This window comes from Macrotis lagotis, chromosome 6 (assembly GCF_037893015.1).
Source record: "Macrotis lagotis isolate mMagLag1 chromosome 6, bilby.v1.9.chrom.fasta, whole genome shotgun sequence".
Taxonomy (NCBI): domain Eukaryota; kingdom Metazoa; phylum Chordata; class Mammalia; order Peramelemorphia; family Peramelidae; genus Macrotis; species Macrotis lagotis.
Genome location: NC_133663.1, coordinates 160,445,513 through 160,470,507, shown reverse-complemented (window position 1 = coordinate 160,470,507; position 24,995 = coordinate 160,445,513). Strand labels below are relative to the sequence as shown.

The 24,995-nt window shown below is 33.2% G+C and overlaps 1 protein-coding gene across 2 annotated transcripts in view; it reads left to right on the top strand.

Annotated features, from left to right (window-relative positions):
* The window catches only part of UGGT2 (UDP-glucose glycoprotein glucosyltransferase 2), a 206,053-nt gene that overhangs the window by 64,891 nt on the left and 116,167 nt on the right, over positions 1 to 24,995 (top strand). For both annotated transcript variants that reach the window (XM_074191915.1, XM_074191916.1), the window contains exons 9-12: positions 5,261 to 5,360; positions 6,531 to 6,591; positions 9,237 to 9,328; positions 15,112 to 15,262. In XM_074191915.1, coding sequence (XP_074048016.1) covers positions 5,261 to 5,360; positions 6,531 to 6,591; positions 9,237 to 9,328; positions 15,112 to 15,262 — 404 coding nt within the window. The remainder of the gene's footprint in view (positions 1 to 5,260; positions 5,361 to 6,530; positions 6,592 to 9,236; positions 9,329 to 15,111; positions 15,263 to 24,995) is intronic.

Here is a 24,995-nt window from a genome sequence, read left to right as displayed (position 1 = left end):
AAGATTTAGTGAACTACAAGCTCAGTATAAATGGCAGAGTATGGTATCTTCCCTAAAAGGCAAATGTACACTTAGACCAATTTAAAAGAGATATAAAATTCTGAACTGTTTAATTATACACCTGTTGTTTTTTGCCCTTGTCAGACCATATCAGAGTATTTTGTCTACTTTCAAGTTTTCTTTTTTAGAAAAGACATTGTAAACTAGAGTGATATATGGTTGCCCAATATGAGAACCAATTAAATGAACTGGGGGTGATTAAACTTGCAGATACATAGACTGGGGTTTGAAGGTCAGAGGAAATGGAAAATAATAGACATCTTCAAATTTTTGGATGTATAATAGTTTAAAAAATGGGTGAGATTTGTTCTTAGTTCTGGAAGTCAGAGCTGGGAACAATGACTGTAAGTTGTAATTAGGCAGATCTGGACTTAATGTAAGGAAAACTTACCATAAATATAAAGTAGCTAGACAGGAGAATTATACTAACAGCTTTGGGGAGATGTGAGAGAATCATCAAGAAATGCCTATACAAAGTAGTGCTTTGAGCTATGTTGTGTTCATAAAATTGCAAAGAAGAGAGAAAATCCAGGAAGGGAAAGGTAGTCCAGAACTAGGATCCAAAAAACTGAATTTCATATAATTACAGGACTTGAGAGAAGGAAGTTAACTTTAGTACCCTTGAAGTCTAACCTCCAGGCAAGACAAATCCCTTCTTTAACATATTCAGCGATTGGTCATTCAGAGTCTACTTGAAGAACTTCAAAGAGAAAGAACTCATCACTACTTGAAGCAGTCCATTCCACTTTTGGATACTAATTGTTAGGAAGTTTTTTGGTTTGTTTTTTGTTTTTCTCCCCACCCCCCACCCCCAGCAAAGCCTACTTGCAATGGTTCTGCCCTTGGCATCAGAGAGTGATTTTTAATCCCTCTTCCAAATGACAACCCTTCAAAAATTTAAACATCTTTCTCATATCTCCTCTGAGGTTTCATTATGCTAAAACACTCCAGTTCCTTCCTTATGACATAGTCTCAAGACCTTCTATTCTGGGCATATACTCCCAAGCTTACCAATGTAGGTACCCACCTATAGACAATATCCAGCTGATTGTTGTTCTTAAACTATGGGACCTTGAATTGAACATAATACTGAAGATAAGGTTATAAGCTAAGAGTAGAAATGTCAGTTCCTTTCTTGGAAGTTGTACCTGCTTAATGCAGTATTAAGGTATTGAAACAGTAACAACCATTCTTTGAGTCTGGCTATCAAACTAGTTTTTTATTCATTTGATTATATTATTGTCTAATTTTTCTCTTTTGATCTTCTCCACAGCAATAAAAGATATTCTTTATCAAAGGTTTTGGGGGGGGTGTTTTTTTTTTAATTTTTGCAAGGCAAATGGGGTTAAGTGGCTTGCCCAAGGCCACACAGCTAGGTAATTATTAAGTGTCTGAGGTCAAATTTGAACTCAGTACTCCTGACTTCAAGGCCAGTGCTCTATGCCCTGTGCAACCTAGCTGCCTCTTTATGAAAGATTTTTACTAAAATATAGATATAGTATATCTAAAGCTGTCCCCTTATTTAATAGTTTGATAGTATTATCAAAAAAGGAAATTAAATTAGTCTGGCATGACTTGTTCTTGATGAAATCATACAGGATCCTTATGATTACTATTTCCTTCTTCTAGATCTTCAACAATCATCTTTTTTTTATTTTTTTTAGGTTTTTTTTTCAAGGCAAATGGGGTTAAGTGGCTTGCCCAAGGCCACACAGCTAGGTAATTATTTAGTGTCTGAGACAGGATTTGAACCCAGGTACTCCTGACTCCAAGGCTGGTGCTTTATCCACTACGCCACCTAGCCACCTCAATAATCATCTTTTTAATGATCTGTTCTATAAGAATCAAAGTCAAATTCACTGACTTATAGTTAGATTTCTTAGCTTACCTTTTTTTTGAAAATTGACATAACATTTACTATTTTCTTATCTTGTGGTACCTTTTCCATTTTCAATGATCTTTTCAATATCATTGGCAGTAATGCAGGAGTCACATTACCAAGTGATTCAGTAGCTGAGGATTTATTTCATTTGGGCTAATTGACCTGAATTCACTAAAGGAAACTAAATTCTCTCTCTCTCTCTCTCTCTCTCTCTCTCTCTCTCTCTCTCTCTCTCTCTCTCTCTCTCTCCCTCTCTCTCTCCCTCTCTCTCTCTCCCTCTCTCTCTCCCTCTCCCTCTCCCTCTCCCTCTCCCTCTCCCTCTCCCTCTCCCTCTCCCTCTCCCTCTCCCTCTCCCTCTCCCTCTCCCTCTCCCTCTCCCTCTCCCTCTCCCTCTCCCTCTCCCTCTCCCTCTCCCTCTCCCTCTCCCTCTCCCTCTCCCTCTCCCTCTCCCTCTCCCTCTCTCTCTCCCTCTCTCTCTCTCTCTCTCTCTCTCTCTCATTTTGATTAAAAGGTAAAGAAATGGAAAAAATAAGTGTTTTTTTATAAATTAACAGTGTCAGACACTGTGCTAAGCACTTTACAAATATTATTTCATCTAATCCTCACAGCAATCCTGTGAAGTAGGTGCTGTTATTATTTGTATTTTACAGTTGAGCAAACTGAGGCAAGGAGAAGTTAAATGACAACAGGCTAGTGTCCAAAATTGGATTTGAATTCGGGTCTTCTTGACTCCAGATCCTATGCTCTATCCACTATGCCATTGGGCTTCCTGTGAATCTTTTTTTTTTCCTGTAATTTCCAGGGCAAAAGTCATTCTCCTTGACCAAGAGCTTCTACACCATATTAGAATGAATTGCTCTATTATCTCTCTGGTGTCAGGTACCTTCATCCCATTCCTTCTTTGTTCCTCCTTTTTTTCCTGGTATATCTTGAAAACACTTACCAATACTTTTTTGTTAATCTAATTATACTCACTGCATTCTGAGCTGTAGCATTATTAACAGTATTTTTATACTGTGCCATACTTATACTCACTCTCCATCATCTGATTCATGCTTCTATCTTCTGTACATTTCTTTTAAAAATCTACATAGGGGGCAGCTAGGTGGCACAGTGGATAAAGCACCAGCCCTGGAGTCAGGAGTACCTGGGTTCAAATCCAGTCTAAGACACTTAATAATTACCTAGTTGTGTGGCCTTGGGCAAGCCACTTAACCCCATTTGCCTTGCAAAAAAAAAAAAAAGTGAAAAATCTACTTAGGTGAGTTCTTTGGCATCCTCTTTAGTCTCCTCAGACAGATCTCGCTTTTTCTCTTCATTGGAATTGTTTCCTTTTATGTCTTAGTCTTCAGAATTTCATTGTGTGGATCCTATCTCTCCCAAGATTTTCCCTATAGAAAATTTTAGGTTGTTGGATCTTATCTGTCTTCTGATCCTTCTGAAATATGCTTTCCCCAAATGCATATCAATCTGTTACCAAATACTTTATCCTATATTGCAAACTGTAGGAAGGAGTAGTTATTTAACCCAAAATTCTCATTATTTCCATCCTAGCCTTAGTACTTCCAATTTAGCAAGAATCACATCCAGAATAGAATTCTCCCTCATTGGTTCCTCAACTTTTGCAGGATGAAATTATCACTAAAGCAAATCAAGAAGTTACAGAGTTAGCTGCTCTACTTTTGGAGAAGAGAGTACCAGTAAATGTCTAGGTATCTGAAATCAACCATTGCTACTCTTATCTTGCTCTGTACCAATATTGTAATCTGTTTTCTAAACTCCTTATTTATTTCTTTTCCCTCTTCAGGTGAGCTACCATAGTTTTAAATAACAAAATCACTGTTGTCACTCAAAATCTGACCTTCTTATTCCTGGATTTTCTTACTAGAGTTCATCTTTTAAATCTGTAAAGCTTTATCTCTCTCTACCTCTTTTACAAATAATGTTTCTTTTCAATAAAACCTATTCATGCAGAGCTATGGTCTAGTCATTCTGTATGATTTCTGGTTCCATTTTTATTTGTTACAGTCATCCTTAGGGAACAACAACAAACCAGTTAGTACATGTTTTGATATCATTTATATTAATAAAATCTTATTCATTTATGATGTTGAACCATTTGACAGTACCAAGTCCTTTTCAGTACCCAAGAATATTGATTAGTTTGTGGCTGTAAAACCTGTCATTTGCCAGTTTGCATCTATTACCTTCTCTGAGATGACTTGGTTTACATGACAGTGATTCAGTTGTTTTCTATTTGTTTGAAGTTTGAATGCTAGAATTTTTTTAATAGACCAGTACCAGATCCCCAAAAGAAATCCCCTTGAATATTTAACCCACAAACTGTCTTTTGCTTGAAAATGCAAATACCATCTCAGATTTGTATAGTACTTTAAAATTAATAAAGTCCTTTTGTCATAATGAAACATGAAAAATTCCATTGCATTATAAGATGATAAAAACCTGTGTATGTCATTATATTAACAACTTGGGATTCTGTTAGTTTGATAATTTCTCTCTACTGACAGAGGGAAAGCTAAACCTATCACAGACTTAAGAGTTTCCGAATAACTGTCTAAATTTCAGAGAGATTATATAATTTGCCCAAGGTCAAATAGCTAGTAAATGTCAAAGCAAGACCCTATAATTCCATAACTTTCTGCTTCCAAACCCAGTTCTTGACATTTAATGGTCAAATTACTAACTAGTGAATAATGGAAGTATGTATTTATAGCACATTTCAGTGATTGGAAAAATAATTAAGTTATTGACAGTTACTGCAGCAGATAGATTTAAACTATAGTTTGTCACTATTACTTTCATGCAAATTAGTAGAATTCTATAAGAACAGGAATTTTTTATTTTATATCTTCAATTAGAGAAAAATCTTGAAAGATGTAATTGTTTTTAACTTTCTAAGTTAAAATTAAATGTCCTTCTTTTTATTAAATTTTTTAAAATAACATTCATTTTCTCAAGCATTGCCTTCAAATTGATTTTCTATAACAAATAAAAATGCACCTTTGTCAGATATAGTTTCTTTCTAACCAGTATCTTATCCTTTTTTGGCATACTGTCACTGATTATAATCAGAAAACAGGGAATCAATAATTTATAGTTAATTATTCACAAAAATGTATAACTTTTGAAGTCCAGGTGGTAACATTTTAAAATGCTAATTTTAATAAATTTCACCAAGTTGTAATTTATGAGAAACATATTGGAAAATTAATGACTAAAATACTTTTAATAACATGCAAATATCTTTAAAGTCTTAAATTAGGTTCAATTCATTAAGTGTAATTTTTTCTCTTACAGATCTCAGTTTTCAAGCAGCTTCTCAAATTATGTCTGCTCCAGTTTATAAAGCCATAAAATTAATGAGAGATATTTCTCAAAACTTCCCAATGAAGGCCAGGTAAGCTAAGGTTACTTGTTTTGATTAAAATAGAGTCCTTTTGTATAGGCTAAGGCCCCCAAAAAATATCTGATATAATTCATTGTGATGATCTAAGTTCTAGATCTTAACTTATGTGCAATTATGTTTTTTTTATTTTCAAGTTTTGTGTATGCTTTAAAAAGATCTTAATAGTTTGATATTATTTATTAGTAGTTTCATTGGCAAGTAAATCAAGTTCATGCTGAGACTTTCTGGACATTTTTGGGTTTTTGTAGCAATCACTTTACAAATCATGTAAATCATTTCATATAGAATAAACTTCTGGATAAAATTATAGTCAGTTTCTGGTATTTTTGTTTACAATTTTTGATTACCAACTACTTAGAAATTTCTTTGTTAAGTTGTTTCCACTTAAATTCAAACTTTATTTTTCTTTCTTGTTTTCTATTGGTTCTGATCTCACCTGATGAGTCCATGGTTTGATTATAAATTCATAATTGACTCAGGCATAACTCTATGAGAAGCAGTTTTTTTCTGCCTATTAAAATTTGATCTATTTCATTCTTTTTGTATCCTCAAATAGAGTCAGTATTGGCAATCAGCATTTATTTTATTGTATACCTTTGTGAATCTGCATATCTGCACTTATGCAGAAAATGACTTCTGTAACCTTGAATTATTAAACTGTTATGTGAACAACAAGATGACTGTCACACAAATATTTCTGAGGAATATTTACAATACATAATGCCTATAATTGATACAAGTTGACATTTTATTAATCTACTATTGGGGCAGCTAGGTGGCACAGTGAATAGAGCAATAGCCCTGGAGTCAGGAATAACTGAGTTCAACTCCAGCCTCAGACACTTAATAATTGCCTAACTGTGTGACCTTGGGCAAGTCACTCACTTAACCTCATTGCCTTAAATAAATAAAAAAAATTTAAAAATCTACTTTTGTCTTTATTCCATCAATGATTTTCTGTAGCCAAAATCTATGACTGATTAAAAAACAGTGGCACTTAGTAAATTGACTTATATTTTAGATTAATTCCAAAAAGTGTCATATTTTAATAGAGATCTTATAATTCCTAATTTCTTTCCCAAACTTTGCTTCAATATTAATTAATATTAAACTATCAAGGTTAAAATAATTATCTGACAGCACAATTATTTATTTTTTCAGATCACTAACCAGAATTTCTATAAACCAACAAATGCGAATGGAAATAGAGGAAAATCAAAAGGTTTGTCCATTTTTTAAATACATATAGATTCTATTATTAAAATTTCACATTTTCAAATCAAAACTTTAGTCCTTAATTTATCACAAAAAATGGAATAATTTGAGGTTATAGCTATTCTGTATATACTAAAATAATTTATTTTAAAATTTTACAACTACTGGGAAAAATAATTATTTCATAAATTAGCTATTTATCTACATCTTTCTAAGCATTCTCCACAAAAATAAAAATCCTACCTTTGCATAGCATAAAGGCAACATAACATAGTAGAAAGAGATATAGCCTTGGAGCCAAATTCAAGTTCAATCTCTGACACAAACTGACTTTGTGACGTTGGACAAATCATCTAACCAAAATCTTAGCACTCTAAGCAACTCTGAAGCTAAAAGTTGTCTGGAAGGTGCCAGTCTGCATTGACAGGGTGTGGTTTGGGACATGCCTATATCAATGAAATCACATTACTATTTGTATGTTCTTATCTTTTTCCTATCCTATTTCATAAGCCTTTTGAGAGTAAGAAGTATTTACTAATTATATTTTATAGAGTGAATTGCTAAATAAATATTTCTAAAATGCATTTTGAAAGGACTTAAATATTCATCAATTCTGTAATAAAAAAGATTCAACAAATATATGTATGTTAAATTGTATGTTAATGAAACTTTTGTTAAAAAGCCATTCCCCACTTGACAAATGGTCAAAGGATATGCAAAGACAATTTACAGATGAGATCAAAGCAATCCATAATCATATGAAAAACTGCTCTAAATCATCACTTATTAGAATTCAGAGAAATTTAGAGAAATGCACATTAAAGCTTCTCTGAGGTACCACCTCACACCTCTCAGACTGACCAATATGACCAGAAAGGGCAATGATCATTGTTGGAAGGGTTGTGGGAAATCTGGGACACTAATACATTGATGGTGGAGCTGTGAACTCATCCAATCTTTCTGGAAAGAAATTTGGAACTACACCCAAAGGGCAACAAAAATGTGCATACCTTTTGATCCAGCAATGCTATTACTGGGTCTATACCCTGAAGAGATGATGAAAAAAGGGTAAAAACATCACTTGTACAAAAATATTCATAGCAGTCCTGTTTGTGGTGGCAAAGAATTGGAAATCAAGTAAATGTCCTTCAATTGAGGAATGGCTTAGCAAACTGTGGTATATGTATGTCATGGAACACTATTGTTGTATTAGAAACCAGGAAGGATGGGAATTCAGGGAAGCCTGGAGGGATTTTCATGAACTGATACAGAGTGAGATTAGCAGAACCAGAAAAATATTGTACACCCTAACAGCAACATGGGGGTGATGATCAACCTTGATGGACCAACTCATTCCATCAGTGCAACAATCAGGGACAATTTGGGACTCTCTGCAATAAAGAATACCATCTGAATCCAGAGAAAGAACTGTGGAGTTTGAACAAAGATCAAGGACTATTACCTTTAATTTAGAAAAAAAAATGATATCTTTTTGTCTGATCTTGCTGTCTCTTACTTTATGTTTCTTCCTTAAGGATATGATTTCTCTCTCATCACACTCAATTTGGATCAATGTATACAGGGAAACAATGTAAAGACTGACAAATTGCCTTCTGTGGGGGGGTGGGGGGAGAAAGTAAGATTAGCAGAAAAATTGTAAAACTGAAAATAAATAAAATCTTTAATTTAAAAAAAGAAAGAAACTTTTGTAAATGTGTTTAAGTAAATTTGTTCAGTCAGGAAATTTTTCTTCATTTTTTCACTGAAATCCCTAAATCCATAAGACACTTTAAAGAGCTGTCCTTTTGGTTATGTATCACTATAGCAAAGGAATGTTGATATAGAAACAGAGATCCATCAATACAATTGGAAAAGTGTATATTCTACTGATGATGATTCAATAGTATTTTATAATCAGCATATTGTTATTATAATCTTTAGTTTCTTCTTTTAAAACTCTACTGTAGTATTATGGAGGTTACTTCAAGATTTTCAGGGCCAACCAATCTCTAGGAGGCCCCATCATCCTATTCTCTTTTGATGACATTCCATTTCCTATCTCTGACACTTTTATGTAGATACTCTATAAATAACAAAATGATAAGAGAATTCATATGGAAACCAAGTATATGAAAGGAAATAATGAAGTCATGAGGATGCTGAGCACTAAGGAAGCAGGGAAATCTTGGAGTCAGGGGACATAAAAATGCCCAGAGAAAATGAAAGGATGGGAATCAAAATCATTCTCTGAATTTTTGTATAAAACAAGCCCTGCCATATTTCTCTTTAAGAGCCTCAACCTATCAATAGTAGGAGAGGTGAATGCACAGCAATTTCTGGGCCATTCTTTTGTTGGGTAGATAAGGGTAGGAGAAAGACCTTTTCTCATTTGTACCCTTCTAAAGCCTTCTTACTGACTTCACTTCATCCTAGCTTTATTGGTAGTAATACTGTGGGGAACCATGAATAGGAGCATTTTGCTTATATCTATATCTATATATATGTTTGAAAAAAATATATGTATATATGTATACAGATATCAAGATATATAGATATTCATGTATGGCCAATAAGATTCCCAAAGTCATATATAGTTGTCATGTTTGCCTACATTTTGATGCTCATATTAATATGTTGTTGTTCTATTTTAAGAGTCTCCATGACAGACTTGAAATTGGGCCAGGTGATGCTCGTCTATTTATAAATGGTCTTCAGATCGACTTGGACTTTCATGATCCATTTAGGTAAGAATCAGATTCTTAATATAAATTTTATGTTTACATCCAGTTGTATTATGTTTAATGTATATTCATTATTGCTCACAAGGTGAAGAAAAGTAGACAAACCATGAATTAAGAAACTGGAAAACAAACAGATTGTGACAAGATAAGAACCCCTAAAAGATGACGATATAAGTGATCTAATTAACTGTGTCCTAGCTATTCCTCATTGTAAGTGCAAAAAAGTTAGTGATAAGTAGAATTCTAACCTTAACACATCAATTCCTCCTTATTTGACTAAACATCCAGGAAGTTATTTCAGCAAAAAAAAATTGTAAAAATCAATCAGCAGACATTTATCAAGTGCCAACTGTGTCAAACACTCTTAGGAACTGAAATTGGCAGTCTTTCTAGAAGAAGGAGTAGAAGATGAAAGGAATTTTAAGAAACTGGGAAACCAAAAAACAAAATACATAATTTTGTTTTCCCCCATTCATTAAGTTCTATTTTTCATGGGACTGGATGTTTATTCAAACTGTAATACTAGGAATGAATAGAGGACAGAATTTCAAAATTGCAAGGCATACCAAGAAGCTTTCTAGTCAAATCTTTACATAAATAAGAATATTCTCTACAATATACCTGTCCATGAAAACAGATCTTAGGTTTAGAAACAGCAAATAGTGTTGACTTTTCATTAATGTCATCTACCTTGAGAAAGTCATACTAAATTCTAATGTCGAAACATTTCACACTGAGAAATTTAAAATTTATTTGTATATATACATACATACATACATACATATAACATAGACATACACAATCACACATACATTACTAATAGATATTTCCCAATAGGGCCAAAGGGATCATTGATTGAGCAAACTATTGTCCAAAAATTACAGAATTTTTATACCCCTGTTAAGATTACTTCATATTATTAATAATAATAGGAAAATGCATATAGAAACATCCCAGTGGTCACATCTAACACCTAGGAAATTGTCAAAAGTGACAAAAGATAAAAATCATTTTGAAGGAACTATGAGAAGATAGACATGTTCATCTACTATTTGTGGAACTGGGAAGTGACCCTGTCTTTTCAAATGCATATCAGTCTGAAAAAGAGTTGAGAAAATGATTCTCAGAGGCAGAACCAAGATGGTGGTGATAAGGCAAGAAGTTGCCTGAGTGCTCCAGTTTCCTTCAAAACAGCTATAAATCAAGCCTCAGAATAGATTCTGGAGTGATATGGGTTGATATGGTTTTCCAGTCCAAGATAACTTTGAAGGACCGCAAGAAAGGTCAGCCTCCCTTGGGTTAAAGGGTAGCATAGTCTGGTGAGATTGAATCTAGACCACTCAGTGTGATGCTTTGGTCCCAGCCAAGATAAGCACCAGGGACCTGCAGTACAGTGGACCAGCTGTGAGGCCTCCAGCCCCAGAGCCACAAGCTAGTGGCAACATCTGGCAGACTCAGAGGCTCTTGGGCCACAGGTTGGACTAGGTGACCCCAGTGCAGTGGGCCTCACAGGCTAAGAGTCCCCACTACAGCAAGCCCATGACCAAGTACAGGCCTCTGGAGAAAGAAACTTGTAACAATATCAATGAAATAGGTTGGGAGATGAGCCAAAAAAAAAAGTAAAGAAAAAAAAAGAAAAAGCTACTATGGCAAGAGGAAGGATCAAAATACAAACTAAGAAGAGGACAACAATGTCAAAATGCATCCATGTTCTCAAGTCTCAAAAAATCCTCGTGGAAAAATTCAAAAAGGATCAAATAAGAGAAGAAGAAGAAGGAAAATTGGGAGAAGAAATGAGAGTTATGCCAGCAAATCATTAAAAAAAGAGTTGACATTTTGGTAAAAGAAGCATAAAAATGGAAAAATATGTACAAAAATTCACTGAAGAAAACATTTTAAAAAGTGGAATTGGTCATTTGGAAAAGGAAGCACAAAAGTAAACTGAAGATATAATTCTTTTAAAAATAGAATCTGATAAGTGGAAGCCAAAGACTCTTTGAGACTTCAGGAATCTATCAAAAAATCAAAAGAAAGAAAATTTAGAAGAAAATGCAAAATATATCATTAGAAAATGATTTCCCCTTCATTTCTGAGTTAGGGGACAATGGGCATGCTTATACTTTTAGATGGAATCAAGATATTGGTTGGTTTTTGTTGAATTTTTTCCTTTAAAATGTTTGTGCTGAGGAAGGTTTACCATTTGGGGAAAGGATATATTAGGAAATAAATGTAAAAATAAAATCAGTAAATGTTACCTGGATCTAGCACTGCAAAAGAACAGCGAGTTGGTCCCAAAACTAAAGTGGGGGAAGACAAAGGACTGAAATACATTTGTGAAATTGTACAATACTTTTAATCATCTCAAAATGCCTGAAAAGTCAAAAGACAAATATATCTTTTAAAAACCTCTGTTCTCTTGGTGAGGCTGTATTATTGTGCCTTTAGGACCTCACAATATCCAAAAAATAAAAGCTTCAAGAGAATTAGAGCACAATAGAGATGATGCATTTGAAGAGTGAACTTAAGCTACAACATAGTTCTAAATGATGACATATGTGCAAGCAGTAACAAAAAATATTACATTTGAGAAATACATAATTTGAAAAGGCTGTGGGCCACTCTTACAATAAAAATAAGTGAGGATAAAATTTCTTTTGTGTTGCATGGATATTTTTAAAATGTTGAGTTTTTTGTGTGTTATATGGATATTATGCCCTGAATAAAAATCACATGTAAGGAATTAAGAGAAAAGAGGAAACTTGTATGAATGGACATAGTATGAAGTAAACAGAACCAAAAGAACCACAGACTGAATAATTACAGTGCTGTAAATGAAAACAATACTAAAAAGTAATAGAACTCATAGTAATTGCAGTGACTAATCTTGGTCAAAAAGAACAGACAAATCAAACTTCATGATTTCTACTTTTGAGGTAGGGGATCATGGGATTGGATTTGGCATATACAGTAAGTTTTGCTTAACCATTCATGACTACTTTTGACAGATTAGGATTCAATATTTGTACTGAGGGCATATTGGGAAGAGTCTGTGGTATGGTATTTAAAAGTTAACAAAAATGAATCAATAAGCCTTTTTACAAAGTATCCATGATGTACAGTTGTCTAAAAGCTCTGTAGTTTAAATATTGCAATGAATTCATAAAAGGTAGAAAAGATCTTAGGGAAGTTTAGGATGCTGGATCAACATTGCCCAAGAGGGGAACCTCCACTAATGAGAGATGTTCCACACTTGACCAGACTCAGGTCTGGCTAGGACTTCAAATTTGGGAAGGATAATAAGTGGTATTGAAGGTTTACTTAATAGTAAACAATATAGGTTATCCTATTTGAGTTTTTCAATATCCCTGGGAGGTGGTCCTGAGGAAACTGAAGCTGAGAGTCTTAAACTGCTGGTGGCCATGTGGTTGTATATAACTGAGGCAGGATTTTAACTCGGGACTTCCTGACTCTCAAGGCCAGCACTTTATTGACAATACTACCCAGTCACCATTAGACTGATATGAGACAACTTTTAACAAATGGAGAGTTTTAGAAAAGCAATCTCATGAAAAGCATTTTCAGCAGGGATATTGTATTTGAATCAGTTGAGCAAAGCCACTCTGCTTCTAAATTTGCAGTGTTAGTACACCTGATAGGGAACATGTTGTAACTCCTTATGTCCTGGGTTTTTCCTACTTATAAGAAAACTATATAAGTGCACCAGCAATATTCCCTTGCACAAATGAATCATCAATGATAGTGTCTGCCCTTATAGGAAAAGAAAGTCTTCTTCCAAAAGTACAGATTGAACCCATTCTGTGTCACTCTGTTTTACCTCCCACAGTAGTAATATATGGCATATATTTAATTTTAATTGAATTGTTAAAACTTAACTTTACAGCTTTAGTAATAAAGCAACTATACTTTGAAATCTAGATCTACAGATGTATTCAAAACAGATGTATTCAAAACACAGCTGAATTTTAAGTCACTAGGGTATTGGTTTCATAGGTATATCTAATGAAAGCTTAATTCTAATTGAATTCTAATTCGATGTTAACAATTTTGGCATATTGAACTTATATTAAGTTTGTCCTTCATTCTTGAAGAAGACCACAATATCAGGGAGGTGAGGTCATAACAAGAACATGAATTGGATTTGAGTGAGGGGGTGATGTGTAAGTCACCAGCCTCACTTTCTCCTCTAGAACCATCTGTGTCCAGTGACTAGATATGAATCAGGATGACTGGAGATGGCCCTGGATGCAGAGCCATCAGGATTAAGTAACTTGCCCAAGGTCCCACAGGTAGTATATGTCAGATGCTATATTCGAGCTCCCATTCTCCTGATTCCAAGACCAGTGCTCTATCCACTGCGCCATATAGTTGAATGCCAAATAAGAAACACTGGAAGATCACCAGATACTAGTTTTCATTAACATTTTAAAAACAGGAAAGAAGTAAAACTTTATCACCTTCATTTTATTTTTTCAGCATAAGATTATACTTTTTGTAAGATGATTCTAAATGATAATTATTTTTCTTCATTTATTAAATTTATTTTTCAGTTAGATCACCTAGACTGTTGCAATAGTTTACCTGCTTCACATTTCTTTCCACTTTCTCTTTACATCTGCTAATAAATGTTTTCTAAAGCACATGTTCAGTAAATCCCATTGCTCCTTAATTAAAATTTGGTCTCAACTAAAAATTTAAAGTTCTCTTTTTGGCACTTAAGGCTCTTTACCACCTACAGCCCTTGCTACCTTTCAAGTCTCACATTTTATTCTCCTCTGTAAATTCTACATCCAACAATAACCTTCTCCTTGATATTTTTCCTATCTCTGTCTTTGTTTAGAATTTTTTATCACTTCTATCTTTTGATATTTCAAGATTCTTTCAAGATCCAACTCAGTGTCACCTGCTGCAGAAGATCTTCCTTTCTCTCTCTCTCTCTCTCTCTCTCTCTCTCTCTCTCTCTCTCTCTCTCTCTTAAGTTACTCTCTTCTGATTATATCTTTCATAAACCTATTTATATATTTTCTCCCTAATTAAGAGATATATGCGGAGGGCAAGAACTCTTTATGTGTTTTTACTTTTCCCACAACTTAATACTATTCTCAGTGGCTTAGTAAGAATAATGTGTGTCAATTATTTGGTTGATTGAGCAAGTAAGTTCAGTGAGATTTTGCTATTCTCTTTATGTTTCAGTAAATTAATTTGCCTATAAATCATGATCTAATGTTGAATATTGTTTGCAAATTCCTGCCTAATACTTTCTTATCCCATCATCAAGAATGCCTTTAATATATGTGAAATGATGAAGTTTCTAATTAGTATTCTGGGAGAAACTATAATTAGATTTCAAAAGTCTTGGTAAATTAAGGAATGATGATCATGTGTCAGGTAGCACAGAGCTTCTGAAAAGGAAAGCTTAATGTAAGAATAATATAGAACTTTAATACTATTAATTTTTTAAAGTTGTTTTTATTACCATAAAAGATTCTCACCAAAATTTTTGGTGATATTCTTTGCAAATGAAAAACATCATGGCATAGTGATGAGGAAGACTTGGATTGAAGTCCCACTTCTGATTGATGGTGTTACTAGATCAAATCACTTCTCAATGAACAGGAAGCTAAGAAAATAAATTTCTGAGCAAGTCCTGATTTTCATTGTTAAGAATTTGTTCTCCAGGTATTCCCTATAGCAATGAAATCAGATGCAATTATTTGAAATTACAAAATGATAATATATGTACTTATTTATTTTCTTTGAATATTAAGTATTCTGGATATGCTGAGATTAGAAGGAAAAATGATGAATGGCCTTCGTGATCTTGGGATTAAAGAAGAAGACTTCAGAAAACTTTTAAAATTAAATGTACATCATGTAGAGGACAGCTATGCATTAGATATTCGACATAATTCAATAATGGTATGTATGTCAATATGTAATTCTAAGTCCTTAGGCAAAAGTTTTTAGCAAATTACTTAAGGCTTAATATTACATTAATCCTTGAGCCATTTACTAGGATTAAGTTAAATGTTTTAGGAAAATTGGTGGTAAGAAATCTTATATTTTTGCCACATTTTTTTAACATATCTCTTTTTTTTTAGTTTTTTTTTTTTTGCAAGACAATGGGGTTAAGTGGTTTGCCCAAGGCCACACAGATAGGTAATTATTAAGTGTCTGAGGCTGGATTTGAACTCAGATACTCCTGACTACAGGGTCGGTGCTCTATTCACTGCACCACCTAACTACCCCTTCTGAGCTCCTTATGTGTGAATTTTTATTCCGTATTTGTTAGGAGATGCCAATAAATTGTTAAGTACTCTTATCATCATAAGACAAAACAAATATTTGTTGTACTTCGTGTGTGTGTGTGTGTGTGTGTGTGTGTGTGTGTAGCTTCCAGTTAAAAACTTGATTCTATGGTCCAGTATCTATAGAAATGAAAAAGTAGCAAATAATGAGACATTCCATATTTCTAGATATAATAAGAAAAACAGTTCATGGAAGGAGATATCCTTGAAATTATATTTTTTAATCATCTTAGTTTCAGAAATACAGAAAGTTTTATGTTATTATAATTTCTCATATGCAACAGCATATTTTAGGGAAAGTGGCCTGATTTCATTTTTAAGCTAGATAAATAATTTTAAGTTCATTTATATTACTTCTTTGAAATTATTTATGAAAAAGAAAAAAAAATGACTTTTAGCAATTCTTGTGTTTCTAGCCATTATTAGAATTTTAATGGAAATTTTATGATTTGATAACTTTCTAAGACAGGGCTACCAAGAAAATGGAAACATGTTAAACATGAAAATTTAGAATGCTCATTTTCATAGTATATATTAGAAATAATTCATAATATAGATCTTAAAGATCTTAGAATAGCAGAATATGAATGTGTTTAATGATATATTTTTATTTCAAAAGATCAATTTGTGACAGACAAAATATTAACAAATGAATACTATAATTTCATAGGTTGCTTGAAGCTAGAACATGACAGAAAAGTTTCTGTCAACAAAAGTATCAATTTTGTTGTTGGAATAAACAGTTTACATGGCTGCTATATCATCTGTTGAATCCTTTGTTTTTCAGTGTAGTATGTCTAAAAGTTTTGAAAATTGAGTATTTAGAAATACATAAAACATCTAACTGCCTGGATTACTGTTATCATTTCAAAACATTTCAATTAAATGTATTTTTCAATTTCAGTTAACGCAAAGTTAAATTATCATACACTTTTAGATCTGGTTTTATAAATCTTCATTTTCAATCTTTCAATGAAAATTTATGTAAGTTTCTATAACATAACTTCATGTTAATATCAACAGGTTCTATATTTTCATTAATATAATCATATATTTAAGTTAGTAAAGGAGCTAAAGTATCTTGTGAAATTAAGAATGCAGAATTTGTTCAAAACTAGAAGATTCTATATAATAAATTTAATAATATAAAAACTGATAAATTTGCATTCATTTTTATTCTTGCTTAATTTCTCTTTTCCCATAAAATCCTAGTCTTGACTATTTATGCTTCCTTATTCTTACTTTTAATCCTTTTATTCACTCATCATTCTCCTTCCCAGTCCTTTCCAAGGAATATCAAACCATGATTGCAATAATGTAAGTATTCATATCTTTATTCTTATCAAATCTCTTCAAAATTACTGTTCTCTTCTATTTTCCTTTCTTGGTTTTTCCTTGGTCATCCTAACAATGAAAAAAATGATAGGATTAAGGGAATTCTGCTTTTTTACCCCTAGAAATTTTTTTTTACTACCATGCAATATTATATTGGGGATTTGGAACTGTATGATACTGAATCAGTATTTCCCTTCACATCTGTGTAATTTCAAAAATTTCTTGTCTAGCCCAATACAGTTTCTAGTAAGATGATCTCCAGGAGAAGAATTTGGTTTTAGATCTTATTCCTGGGATTTGGATATATTCCAACCAAGGTCCAAAGTTGTGTCCAGTAGAACTCTTTCTTGAAGGATATATAGAATTTAGATAGATATGGGGAAGGTAGAAGATATTTAAGGCTTCCAGATGGTAAGGTTCATTTTCAATTTAGTTGAACTATTATTCAAATACTATAGTAAAACTTTCTTTGAGTACATGAAAATTATTAAATATAAGCATTGCCCTCAAATATCTGATAAGATTGGTAAAGAAATAATGTATTTACAAAAACATATTTAGTATGTTTACATATGTATTTATAAGAACACACATATACATATATGCATGTATATATCCTATATTTTACAAACCTTTTTCAACAAAAGAATCCAATCCTGCTTATACTTCTAACTCCATCCCATCCTTCTATCTAAAGTGTGACTTTTTTCAACTTTCTTCACAAAACCATAAACTTTAGAGCTAGAAGAGACTTCGAACTAAACTTTGAGTTTAGTTAAGACTTAGTCTAAAATTTATAAACTTGTTATTCAGACCCTATATCAATTCATGTGTTGTTTTCTTTGTTTTAATTCCAGTGTTCTTTCTACCATATCACTTCTGGTTTCAAATAAATCTTGACAAATTTGAACACATTAATGTCATTTTTAATAATAATGAAGACATTTATAAAAATAACAAATTCCTAATGAAATGTATTGAACTAGAAAATGAGAGCCAAATATGTTACAAAAAATCTGCTTCTTGACATGTCATGTTTCATGACAAAGTTACGCCTTTCTTACACCTTATAGTAGGTTATCCATAGGTCCAGTTCTTTTTCAAAAACAGCAGTTGCTGAACAGATTGGGTGAGTGCCCTTTATTACTCATCTATGAAAAGATCTGCACAGAGACATTTTATCAATACCTGTTGTATAATTTTGAGGTAGGTAGGTAGGTACTAACTTTATCTTGAGTAGTCAGTATTCTTGTTAAAATATTGTATCATTGGGGCAGCTAGAGGCAGAGTGGATAGAGCATCCACCCTGGAGTCAGAAGGACCTGAGTTCAAATTTGACCTCAGACATTTACCTAGCTGTGTGACCTTGGGCAAGTCACTAAATTCCCATTTCCTTAAATAAAAATAAAAAAATTTTAAATAAAATATTCAGTCATCTAGAAATAAATGGTCATGATTCAAAAATATGTTAAAAACCCATGATTGAAATTGTTCCCCTCTGGAAAGAGATCTTAAAATGAAAACACCAAGAAATGTGGCCAAATTCCAGAACTATTGGATAAAAGAGAAAGTCTTGCAAGCAGCCAGAAAGAAACAATTTAGATAAACAAGGAGCCACATAAGGATTACACAGGACCTGGCTGCATCAACATTAAGGGATCAAAGGACCTGGAATGAGATATTCCAAAGAGCAAGGGATCTTGGAATGCAACCAAGAATCCACTACCCAGCAAAACTGATTCTTCTCTTCCAGAGGAAAAGATAGACATTTAACAAAATGGGAGACTTCTAACATTTCCTGATGAAAAAACCAAGCTCAATAGAAAGTTTAGACATCAAACAGTAGTCTAAAGAGACACATGAAAAGGTGAAAAGGGGGGCGGGTAAAGGGGAAAAAAGCTGCTATCTAATAGGGTGAAACTGGGAGAAAGATTCTCATAACTCTTGAGAATGGTAACTCTATTAGAGAGAATATATTTAGCCAGAAGTTATGGACACTCATGACTTTTTTGGTGACTCAGATAGAATGATTTAAAAACAATACCTCCTTAAAAGGGGAAACAGTAAGGAGATGGGAGGATGGAGGGGATTGAATGGGGTAAATCTCATTATATAAAGTGGTACAAAATGCCTATGGTAATAGGAAGAAGGGAGGAGCTGAGAACCACCTGGATCTTCCTCTCATCAGACTTGGCTTAAAATTAACTTACACAAACACTCAGTTAAGTTGAGAAACTTATCTTACCTTTCAAGTATTAAAAGGGGGAAGGGGGGAAGAGGAGAAAAAGGGGGAGCTAACAGAAGGAAGGGAAGGGAAAAGGGGAAAAGGGAAGGGGGAGGGCAAACATACTAAAGTTGGCAGTATTCAGATACAAAATACTAGGGAAATATGGATAAAGAGAAAAAAAAAGGGGAAAATACAAACAGTGGGAATATAGCAGGAGGGCTATAAATAAAGAGTTAGTAATTATAACTTTGAATGTGAATGGGATGAACTCCCTTAAAATGTAAGCAAATAGAGTGGATTAAAAACCAGAATCCTACAATATGCTGCTTATAAGAAACTCATTTGAAGCAGAGAGTTACATATAGAGTAAAATATATTTTGTTTCAGCTGAAGTGAAAAAATCAGGGGTAGCAATCCCTATCTCAGACAAAGCAGCTGCAAAAATAAATCTCATTAAAAAGAGGGAAGAAACTATATCCTCCTAAAAGGTACCATAGACAGTAAAGTAATTTCAATGCTAAATATGTATGCACCCAGTGGTATAATATCCAAATTCTTAGAGGAGAAGTTGAAAAAGTTACAGGAAGACAGACAGAAAACTCTTATTAGTGGGAGACCTCAATCTCCCACTCTCAGATTTAGATAAATCTAATCATAAAATAAACAAGAAGGAAGTTAAGGAGATAAATAGATTGTTAGAAAACCTAGATATGATAAAGTTATGGAGGAAACTGAATGGGGCTAGAAAGGAATATATATTTTTTTCTTCAGTACATGGCACACAAAAATTGACCATGTACTAGGGCATAAAAACCTAATGATCAATTGCAGAAAGGCAGAAATAGTGAATACATCTTTCTCAGATCATAATGCAATAAAAATCATATGTAGTATTGGACCAGGGAAATATAAACCCAAAACTAATTGGAAAGTAAATAACCTCATTTTAAAAAATTAGTGGATCAAACAACAAATTATAGAAAGAATTATTTCATCCTAGATAATGACAATAATGAAACAACATACCAAAACCTATGGTATTCAATCAAAGCAGCTATCAGGGGATATATTATATCTTTAAATGCTTACATGAATAACAGAGAAAGAGGAAATCAATGAACTAAATATACAACTAAAAAATTAGAGAAAAAAATTAAACCCCCCATTTAAATACCAAATTAGAAATTTTAAAAATTAAAGGAGAAATTAATAAAATTTAAAGCAAGAAAGCCGTTGAACTAATAAATAAAACCAAGAGTTGGTTTTTAGGAAAAAACAATAAAATTTATAAATTTCTGGTCAATCTGATTTAAAAAAAAAAGAAGAAAACCAAATTGGTAGCATCATAAATGAAAATGGTGAACTCATCACTAATGAGGAAATTAATGTAATTTCTAATTTGTTTGCCCAACTCTATGCCAATAAATTTGACAAACTAAGTGAAATGGATGAATATTTGCAAAAATATAAACTGCCCAGTTTAAGTGAAGGGGAAATCAAATACCTAAACAATCCTATCTCAGAAAAAGAAATACAACAATCCATTATTCATTATTGAGCTCCCTAAGAAAAATATTCAGGGCTAGATGGATTCTCAAGTGAAAGCTATCAAACATTTAAAGAACAATTGGTTCCAATTCTACAAATTCTATGACACCAATATCATCCTGATACCTAAACCAGGAAGAGTTAAAATAGAGAAACATTTATAAATCTGTCTCCCTGATGAATATAGATGCAAAAATCTTAAATGAAATCTTAACAAAACAATTACAACAAGTTGTCACTAGGATAATACACTATGACCAAGTAGTCAAGTAGGATTTATCCCAGGGATGCTGGGTTGGTTCAATATTAGGAAAACTGATAGTATAATTAATTATATCAATAACCAACCTATCAGAAATCATGATTATATAAATAGATGCTGGAAAAGCTTTTGACAAAATGCAGCACCCATTCCTACTAAAAACACTAGAGAGTGTAGGAATAAATGGTTTGTTCCTTAGAATAAGCAGTGTCCATCCAAAGCCATCAACAATCTAAAGGCATTCACAGTAAGATCAGGGGTGAAACAAGTATGCCCATTATCACCACTACTATTCAGTATTGTATTAGAAATGTTAGCCTCAGCAATAAGAAAAGAAAAAGAAATTGAAGGAATTAGAATTGGGAAGGAAGAAACAAAACTCATTCTTTGCAGATGACATGATGGTACACCTAGAGAATCCCAAAAATTCATCCAAAAAACTACTAGAAATAGTTAGCAACTTTAGCAAAATCACAGGATATAAAATAAAACCTCATAACTCCTCAACATTTCTATATATGACTAGCAAGATATAGCAAAAAGAGCTAGATAGAGAAATCCCATTCAAAATAACCTCAGACAGTATAAAATACCTGGGAGTCTATTTGCCAAGGCAGACTCAAAAACTTTTTGAAAACAATTAAAAATACTTTTCACACAAATAAAATCAGATGTAAATAACTGGGCAAACAACACCTGCTCATGATTAGGCCAAGCTAATATTATAAAAATGACAATTCTACCAAAACTAAACTACCTGTTTAGTGCCTTATCAATCAAAATTTCAAAAAAGTTAGTTTAATGAGTTAGAAAAAGTGGTAAGTAAATTCGTATAGAGAAATAAAAAGTCAAGAATTTCCAGGGATTCACCTTAAAAAGTGCAAAAGAAGAAGGCTTAGCCTTACCAGATCTCAAATTATATTAAAGCATCAGTCATCAAAACTGTCTGGTATTGGCTAAGAAATAGAGAGGTGGATCAGTGGAATAGACTAGGTGCAATAGCAGGAAACGATTATAGTAATCTGTTTGATAAACCCAAAGAGTCCAGCTATTGGGATAAAAACTCTTTGATACAAACTGTTGGGAAAATTGGAAGTTAGTATGGAAGAAACTTAGATTAGACCAACACCTCACACTCTATGCCAACGTAAGATCCAAATGGATATAGGATTTAGACATATAAAAACAATACTATAAGAAAATTAGATGATCAAGGACTAGTTTACCTGTCAGATCTATGGAAAGGGAACCAGTTTATGACTAAGGAAGAGATGGAGAACATCACTAAAAACAAACTAGATGATTTTGATTACATTAAATTAAGAAGCTTTTGCACAGACAAAACCACTCTAAGCAATATCAAAAGAAATGTATATTGGGAAGCAATTTTTACAGCTGAGTGACAATGACTCATTTCTAAAATATACAGAGAACTGAGTCAAATTTTTAAAAAAAAGTCATTTCCCAATTGATAAATTGTCAAAGGATATGCAAAGGCTATTTACAGGTGACAAAATCAAAGCAATCCAAAGTCATGAAAAATAACTCTAAATCATTACTTATTAGAGAAATGCATATTAAAGCATCTCTGATGTACCACCTCAAACCTCTCAGACTGGCCAATATTACTAGAAAAGATAACAGTTAATGTTGGAAGGGATGTGGGAAATCTGGGACACTAATACATTGTTGGTGCAGCTGTGAACTCAGCCAACGTTTCTGGAAAATAATTTGGAATTATGCCTAAAGGGTAACAAAAATGTGTATACCCTTTGATTCAGTCTATACCCTGAACAGATTATGAAAAAGGGTTAAAACATCACTTGTACAAAAATATTCAAAGCAGCCCTCTTTGTGGTGGCAAAGAATTGGAAATTAAGTGAATGTTTTTCAATTGGGGAATGACTTAACAAACTGTGGAATATGTATGTCACAGAACACTATTGTATTAGAAACCAGGAGGGATAGGAATTCAGGGAAGCCTGGAGGGATTTGCATGAACTGATGCTGAGCAAGATGAGCAGAATCAGAAAAACACTGTACACACTAACAGCAACATGGGTGTGATCATTAACTTGATTGACTTGCTTTTTCCATCAGTCAAACAATCAGGGACAATTTTGGGCTATCTGCGATAGAGAATACCATCTATATCCAGAGAAAGAATCATTGAGTTTGAACAAAGACTATTACCTTTAATTTAGAAAAAAAAACTCATTATCTCATTATGCAATTTTGTTATCTCTTAATACTTTATTTTTCTTCCTTAAGGATATGATTTCTCTCTCATCACATTCAACTTACATCAATGTATACCAATGTATGAAACAATGTAAAGACTAAGAGACTTTCTTCTGGGTGGGGGGGTGAGTAAGATTAGGGGAAAATTATAAAACTCAAAATAAATAAAATATTTCTGAAAAAAAGAAATCACCCTCCACATCTATCACTCAAATAAGTTTATTTAGTATAGGAAGTCCTTCATAACTATTCTCATAACACGACAGCTCAATGAAAAGGCAAGAAACATTAATTTTGTAGATGGGGGAGAGGCGGACATGAGCAGTTGCTTGGATTGTTTTCTCAACTCTGATATAACAGATCAGGCATTACTAAGGATTATTCAGTGAAGGGCCTAGATACAAAAGGCCTCTGGAAATGGAAGCCTCCAGAAAAGATGGAGATTCTGGACTAGAGGAGAGAAGAGAGAAAAACCTGTCATAAGAAATTCTGTCTACTAGGAAATAGAGGTTTTTGGATCTATTATACAAGTGTTGAGAGTCTGTTTGCTAAGTATCTAGTATAGTAGGGCCCTAAAGTGAACAAGTTATTTTCTTCTTACATTTAGGAAAAACTATCCTCTTTTTGCAGGAATATGTTACTTGAGGCCAATGTGACAGAATGAAAGAAATGACTGTGAATAATGAAACAGTTTTTTAGTCTCTACTCACCTTGCATTATGAGGAACAGTAGTTCCCAAACCTGACAGATATTAGCATGGTAGAGGGAAGTCTGAAGTGCAGTGAATCCTGACCCTAATTCTGAGGTGGAAGAATAAGTTCTCCCCAGAACCCTCCTAGGAAAAATCAGTGACTATCAGGAAAAGCATGTAGAACCAAATACAAAGTCAATAAAAGGATATTCATTAATGTAATCACATCATAAAAGCTTCCTTGAAAAAATGGGTCCAAAAAGAAAACTCTTAAATAATTCTCATTATTAACATCAAGGAAGCTATATGTAACTATCTGCAAAAGTGGACATTTGTATAAAAACTAAAGGTCCATGAAAATTGTGTGATTATAGAATTGTTCAGTAACAGAGAAATGGGAACATAGGGGAGTAATTATAAAACAGCTGTGCATGTTTGACCATTGCACAGGATGAGGAAATCTATACCTGTTGTTCCCTATGGAGACTGACATGTATTATATCCCCTGGATGATAGGAAAACTTGAGCATCAGGAAGAGGAGCTGATAAGACCTAGATAACCCAACTGACCAGGAGTTACAAGAAAAGAGGAATCTAATACAGCCAAGTTTCCCTGATTCCTGAATAGTGGGGTTATCAATGGTTAAGCTGTTAATTCTATCCCTGAGAAATTTTTATTTCCAAGTAACAACCACTGAGTCTAGATATCTGAGCCATGGCTAAGAATACCTGGTTTAGTGTTGTACCTTCAGCCTCGTTGTGGGAACCCTGTGACTAGGAGAGAGGTATTCATGCTATGTAGGAATTGTATTATTATATTTTTATTATTTGTATTTATATTATTGTATAATTATATTTTGGATTCCATTTTCTTCTCTGGTTATAAGTAAAGATTATATACCATCAAGCCTTGTTTTGTTCAATTCTATTGTACAATCGAGTGGACCAGACAGGAAGATGGAAACCTAGTTTCCAGGGCTTGAGCCAAGACTTTAATTTGGATAGATCCACACTAACTATGCCTACATTATTATTGATGA